Source organism: Phragmites australis, chromosome 12 (genome assembly GCF_958298935.1).
Source record: "Phragmites australis chromosome 12, lpPhrAust1.1, whole genome shotgun sequence".
Taxonomy (NCBI): Eukaryota; Viridiplantae; Streptophyta; class Magnoliopsida; order Poales; family Poaceae; genus Phragmites; species Phragmites australis.
The window spans coordinates 10,310,934-10,318,338 of NC_084932.1; the positions used below are offsets into that span (position 1 = coordinate 10,310,934).

At 42.1% G+C, this 7,405-nt stretch overlaps 1 protein-coding gene across 1 annotated transcript; it reads left to right on the forward strand.

Annotated features, from left to right (window-relative positions):
• Positions 1-847: 847 nt before the first annotated feature.
• LOC133886682 (alcohol dehydrogenase 2) lies at positions 848-4,238 on the forward strand. Its single transcript, XM_062326464.1, has 10 exons — positions 848-1,192; positions 1,377-1,513; positions 1,617-1,663; positions 2,534-2,859; positions 2,944-3,026; positions 3,128-3,203; positions 3,293-3,354; positions 3,444-3,539; positions 3,631-3,792; positions 3,906-4,238. Exons 1-10 carry the CDS (start codon positions 1,159-1,161, stop codon positions 4,020-4,022), a joined length of 1,140 nt encoding a protein of 379 aa, XP_062182448.1. The 5' UTR covers positions 848-1,158; the 3' UTR covers positions 4,023-4,238.
• The last annotated feature ends 3,167 nt before the right edge of the window (positions 4,239-7,405 follow it).

Sequence of the window (7,405 nt, forward strand, 5' to 3'; positions counted from 1 at the left end):
CAAATCTAGTCTTATTTCTCGACGTAATACATGCATTGTTCCTAAAATAATAGCTTTTAAATATATTACTTTCATAATTATGGAACTACATTTATTCTGCAAAAAAAAAAGTTTGTGATTGGACCTACCACACCAGTACATGCATGTCCGAGATGAGATGTCCCAACTGCCACGCAGCCTCCAAGCTGGCAAGCTTTCCGTGTCAGGATGGCTGGCGTGCCTAAACAAATCATTCTTGAAAATTTAATCAGGAAAGAGTTATTAATAACATATTAGAATAAAAAGTTTAAAAAATAAAAAATCACATTTCTTTGACATAAAATAGGCTTCAATATACTATTAGCGTTTGCAAGGGAAAGTATGTGCAACTTCATGTAATCTTTGCCCTAACCTAATTAGGAGTGTATCCTTTGATACTTTTTATTATTTACTTTTTTAATGGAGCAATGCTCTTTTATTTAATATTGATGTCCTTAACCGACTCACAATATTCTTATAGTTTTAGTTTATTTTGGGAAGAAATATCTTTACTAGTACCGTCTCAGCAAGTCGTTTTTGTAATTATTTACATTTACATTTTTTCTTTCTCGGTGTTTGCAAAAAATGTGAAATACATCTTAACAACACCTATACAATAGTGCTCTATGGTTTTAACGGTCAAATTGTGAGAAACCCTTTTGAAAAGTAGCAAAGAACCAAAACGGATTACTTGCCGGATGTACGGCCATGATCACCCCGGTGCCGACTGTCATCTATCCACTCCACTGGAAAGTGGAACCCTGGAAACCAAGAAACCACCGGCGGAAGCAGAAAACCGGGCGGCGGGGGCTCGCGAAGGCTGAAATACGAGCGGAAGCAGAACACCGGACGGTTCCCCGGTTTCTCTTTCATCCTCCCGGCGTCCCGAGACTAAATAATCCGAGTCTTCCTCCCCCAACTTGCGCCGCCCCAGTCCAGGCGTCCTTGCTCGCTAGCTGCTCCCTCCTAGCACCAGTATATATACGTTCCTCCTCTCCGCTTCCTTCCTCACCAACTTCTGATCAGCAAGTGTAAAGAGTGGGAGGAAGAAGAAGCAGCAAAAAGTTCTCCTTTTTCGAGTTCTTGGAGCGATCGATCGATCTGTTCTTGTTCCGTGGAGTGAGAGAGAGTCTGAGAGGAATGGCGACCGCCGGGAAGGTGATCAAGTGCAAAGGTTCGTCTGCTACCTCTGTTTCGCATTCCGCGGCTTCTTCTCTTGTTTCGTTTTCAGCGGTCCCACGGATCTTTATGGTTGCTCGTGGGATTTCTCGTCGAAATGTTATCTTTTTGTGAAGAAGATTCAGCGATTGATGAAGTTAGGGGGCTAATTTGGTTTGTTCCTTGTGTGCTTGTTGCAGCCGCGGTGGCATGGGAGGCTGGCAAGCCGCTGTCGATCGAGGAGGTGGAGGTGGCGCCGCCGCAGGCCATGGAGGTGCGCGTCAAGATCCTCTACACCGCGCTCTGCCACACCGATGTCTACTTCTGGGAGGCCAAGGTATATCATGGCTACTGTTTCTGAAGTTGCAAAACGGTGACATGCATGAGCATGATGGATCAGTGCCCAACTTGGTGTCATTCTGCCTGAATCTGTTGTGCAGGGGCAAACTCCGGTGTTCCCGAGGATCTTAGGCCATGAAGCTGGAGGGTATGCAGTCACCATCGTCTTAATTCTGTCCCTGTCTTGTTCTGTTATTACACTTTGTTCTGGCGTTCATCATGTCTTTTCCATTGGTATTTTATGTGCTAGGTGGAACCTATTGTGTACTTACTTCTGTGTCTTATACGCCTTAATTATTGTAGTTATTGCGCCACATCACGAGCCCTGATTTGTTAGTGGAGTTATTAGCATTGAAAACTAAAGAAAGCAAGTGTCCACATATTCTATTGGCATGGTATAAAACTATAAAATATATGAAGACTCACATGGAGATTCATAGAACAACGCCAGTAATGACACCAGCACCCACATTTTTTTTAGGCAATTGGCCTTCCAGGATAACTATCAACTGCACTTGTATTTTACACACGTGAAATCAATTTAGGATATATCAATATAGGTAAATATTGGATGTATAGAGATGAAAAACAAATAATGAGATATTAAATATATTTTTAGAAAGTATAGAAGACAAATACTAAACATCTAGAGATGGAAAACAATTAATGTGAGATTAAATGTATTTTTAGAAGTACGAACAGGGAGAATCTTTGGATGGTTACTGTTTGATCAACTCAGGTGGACGATGGAGGACCATAACCTGTGTATTTTATAAGAGTATACATATATTCTTTTCATGTTATGGATTAGGAATCTCCAATTCAATGTTTCTGCTTTAATATTCTTCAGATTGATAAGAAAAGTGTACCAATCATTTTTCGATTGACTAACTTCCTAATAAGAGCGGCTAATCTGTTTGGAGTGGACTCTTGTTTGAATTTTCATTAATAGCTAGTATGCATACTTTTAATAGTAAAATCCATCTGATAATCGTTCCCGAACTAACTTTGCTTACAGCATCGTGGAGAGTGTTGGAGAGGGTGTGACCGAGCTCACACCAGGCGACCATGTTCTCCCAGTATTCACTGGTGAGTGCAAGGAGTGTGCTCACTGCAAGTCAGAGGAGAGCAACATGTGTGACCTCCTCAGGATCAACGTCGACCGAGGTGTGATGATCGGAGATGGACAGTCCCGCTTCTCCATCAACGGGAAACCTATCTTCCACTTTGTCGGGACATCCACCTTCAGCGAGTACACCGTCATCCATGTTGGCTGCCTCGCGAAGATCAACCCCGAGGCACCTCTTGACAAAGTTTGTGTTCTTAGCTGTGGTATCTCAACTGGTAAGATGGCTCCTGCTGCCACTGTTTTCCAAGGAATACCATCTTTTAGGATGCCTCTAGTTACTGAAGCCTCATTTGGTGCAGGTCTTGGCGCAACACTCAATGTCGCAAAACCAGTGAAGGGTTCGACGGTGGCGATTTTTGGTCTTGGAGCTGTAGGCCTTGCTGTAAGTGGCACTCTCAAGATTTTTTTCACCCACAAGACTTGTAGCTCGATGGGAATATGCGCTATAATTTCGACTCATCTCTGTATGTTTCACATGATTAGGCCATGGAAGGCGCCAGGCTGGCTGGGGCATCAAGGATCATCGGTGTCGACGTGAACCCGGCAAAATATGAACAAGGTATAAACTGCTTTCACCTTAAGTGTAAATTGACAGCTTGGCATATGGTTCCTGATGGCACTGAAGTTATCAACGTGATCCATTTTCAGCTAAGAAATTTGGCTGCACTGACTTTGTGAACCCCAAGGACCACGACAAGCCGGTGCAAGAGGTGTGTTTCTTGTCTCAATATACTGATAACCCTTTGTTGATGACATGATAATATTTATATCTGATTTCCACATCTCATTGGTGATTCAGGTGCTCGTTGAGATGACCAATGGCGGAGTCGACCGCAGTGTTGAGTGCACTGGCAACATCAATGCCATGATATCTGCCTTTGAATGTGTTCATGATGTATGTTCTCAGCTAACCTATCATTCTGTAATTCTGTGATCATCTACTTAAAATAGAATCCTAAATGGGGCACTCTGAAATGTAAATTCAGGGCTGGGGTGTGGCCGTGCTGGTCGGTGTGCCGCACAAGGAGGCCGTGTTCAAGACTCACCCGATGAACTTCCTGAGCGAGAAGACTCTGAAGGGAACCTTCTTCGGTAACTACAAACCGCGCACCGACCTGCCCAACGTTGTCGAGATGTACATGAAGAAGGTAATCACAAATTGCTGAATTACAGTTCGAATGTAAAAAAAATCTGAATATTGATGTGTTCATGGTTCTAACATTTCCTAATCCGTCGACCTGTGATTTGTCATCTCCTGTAGGAGCTGGAGCTGGAGAAGTTCATCACGCACAGCGTGCCGTTCTCGGAGATCAACACGGCGTTCGACCTGATGCTCAAGGGGGAGGGCCTGCGCTGCATCATGAAGATGGATGAGTAAAGCTTGACCTCTTCTCTTGCAACTTTGTTGCATAAGAAAGGAAAATGTTAAGGCCTTCCCCTTGGTAGTAATAAAAATGTGGTCCTGAGACACGAACATGTTCGTCCCTGTTTATTTTGTTTCACGGTTTGATCTTCACTGTCAGTATCTGGTCAGATTTCAGAGTCCCTGTAATTACCTTTTTTGATAATAACAATGAAGTATTGTCAGCGTTAATACGTGTGAAGAATATACTGGTTTTTTTTTTCCGAAAAGGAGGCAGAACCATTGCTGTCCATTAAGAAGATGAGAAATTAAGTTGAAATGTGTCCATATTTATATGTGCTGAATGATTGATAATGTTGTTATTTTAGTTTGTTGATTTGTGGATTGCATGATTATGTATATGTATTGTAATTATGACCATGACTAATTAAAGTTGTATAGAGAAATAGATTTGACGTGTTTGTCTTTGAGTAAAAAAAAATTATACACACCGGATGATCTGGCGCTTAGGATTTTGTACATGCTGAAGCTTTTCAACTTAGAAGCAGAAATTGAAATACACGGTAGATGGATCGACGATGGGCATCAATACACGCCGGAGCATTTCTTTCAGAGAGGTTGTAAGTCGGTTCTGGTGGACTTAAACTCACCGGATGGTCCGGCAATGAAGAGCAATGTACGTCGGACTATTTTTTGCAGAATGGTGGTCTAGTGAAAGTAAACTTGCTGGATGGTCTGACGATGGGATGAATGTACACCGGAACATTTCTTGCAGATAAGTTGCAAGATGGTCAGTTTGCTGGATTGAACATGCCAAAAATCCGACGCTGAGGAGGTGACAATGCTGGAACATCTGGCGTTTACGATTTTTTTGAGATGTGCTTTAACTGAGGACTTTGATTATGGACTAGTCTATAATGGAGTTGGAGATATATGTGTACTTGCCTCATATCGTACAGGTGATGGATGCAACTTGGCAGCCGATGGCGGGATGATTAGGACGAAGTGGGTGCTTGGTGCCAGATGATACAGGGGGCCAGGTGGAGTCAAGGGTGATCCTAGCTATGAATATGGAGTTCAAGCAAAGCATGAAAGGAAGGATGAAGACAATGTGTTGACAAAGTCAAGCATAGGGGATACCGGTGCAAGTGATATGGCGTTCTGAGGGATCAGGAATGGACGAGACTTGCTGGCGGTCAAGATCGCAAGATGGAGTACACGTGTCAATATCGGGATGCTTTCTTGAGGTGAAAGCAAGTGGCAGAGAGTCGCACTTTAAGAAGCATGCGAGGCGGTTTCACGGTTTGGCCTCAAAATTGTGGAAGGATGGAGTGCACGTCGCATCATCGTGAAACTAGCGTCGAAGCAAAGATAAGTCGTGAAGGCGTCACATCCGTTTGATGAATGGAGCGAAAAAATAACCAAAATGTCCCGATGGTAGGTAGGAGGCTATTAGAATAGAGGGGTATTTTGGGAATAAGTAAGCTTAAGAGCTAAATAACCTTTCTAGGACTATAAATAGAGAGGTAAAGCTGTGTGGGAGATGAGAACCACCCACTTGAATTTGTATGCTATAGTTTAGAGGAAAAGAGAGACGAGAGCTTAGCTTTTGTAATAGGTGATGGCATTTTATAAGGAAAATACCTTGTAATCTGTCGAAAATAGGGCTGACCTTTGCAAGAAATAATGTGCATGTTTCCTCTGGTGCTTGTGTTCATCTCCTTCTAGTTTTCTTCTATTGGCTTCCTTGCTTTGTTGCGAGTTTTTCTCTTTTCGATTGTGTTTTCGTTTCAGTTGTTGTGCTGAAATTTTCCCACCTTGAAAAGATATTATTCTTGTTGCTAGAGGTATAAAATTCATATATAAATGTATATACATGGATTTTAAATTTTCTTACCTTTAGATCATCAACTTAGAGAATATCTTCTTCTGGTGATTTTTTCTTTGGAGCAAAGGTTTCTTCCATCAAGTTACTATCTTTATGTGGGGATGACTCATGGGATGAGTGTCAATGGAACCTAGGGTTCATATATATCCACAAGAGCCATGTGTTTCATGGGAGATTTCCATAGCAACTTGATTCTCTTCGGTTTTTGCTTCAGCTTTGTTTTGAGGTGTGTTGGGTGACTAGAATAGGAGAAGGCTATCAAAGAAATTTATGAGTCCACTACTCACCTCCCTCTAGTCGTCATTCTCGGTCGTACAGAAGAAGAAAGAGTTTATACAAAAGTACCTCCCAACGAGGTTGGATAATACAGAAAATGAGAAAAAGAGCAGCATCTCCGAGGTACAGAACTAGAGAAGGCCCCTTAGAGTGCTAAAGGAGAGATCTCACGGTGAAGCCAAATACTAGCTCCATTTGCCTAACGTCTTCCCTTGTGGGCTCAAAAGTCTCTCGGAGTTCACATTGTCACTTTGGAATACCCAACAATATATTTCCTTCCATAAGTTTCACCCTGTGTGTAAGATTTCCCATCAACTGCTTTCTTTCTGTTCTTGAATGACAATACGGAAGAGAAGTCATCCTCCGATGTTTCATTAAGCTGGGTGTAATCATCAAATCCGAGTGAGTTCTTTGCTCCCCAACCACTAGACCTGTGAGAAAATCAATTTTCTGTTCTTACATGAACCCATGATTTTCTCCGACCACGCGATTAAGGAGTAGTCTTGAGATTTCAAGATAACTGGGTTGGTGGAAGCTCTCGCGGAGGAGCACACCCACTTGAGTTCGATTAAGTTTCTTGGCTTCAGATGGGAACCTTTAGACTAATCAACTCACCGACACAGCCCTATTAGCCATCTGGCAACAGATCATCCTGACCAAAGTACATTTGATTACGGAGCATTATTAGTCAGTTGTATATTTGATAATTGTATATCAAATCACTTTGTTGTAATCCCTAGATCATAGCTTTCCTGTTTAGCTGATTATAGCTTTCCTAGTTATCAACTACATATGTAACACCGTGTCAATGAAACAATTCATTGCGTGCATTTCTCTCTTTGCTGTCACACTTTCATGGTATTAGATTAGGTCTTTCCTTACCTGATCTGTCCACCACCTCTCCGCTGCATCTCCTTCCCATGCCACACCAAGGGTGACGCCAAGTCCTCTAGAGCTGCCATCAGCGCTGCCAAGCCTGTTGCTCACATCCCCAAGCTTAACCTCCACCCAGTGATGGGCATAGAATTTTAACAATAGGTGTACATAGCTAGCTAGCAAAGAAATGTAAAGGACAACATGCCACATGATCACATAAATTAAGTACAAGAAATGAAATTTGTCTTTTATTTAGAAATTATGATTAAAGCACTTTGAACAACAAATAAGTAATAAATTTTTTGAAGGATTGAAGGTGAGAAACTGAGAATACACATTTAATGGGATCAAAGCTCTG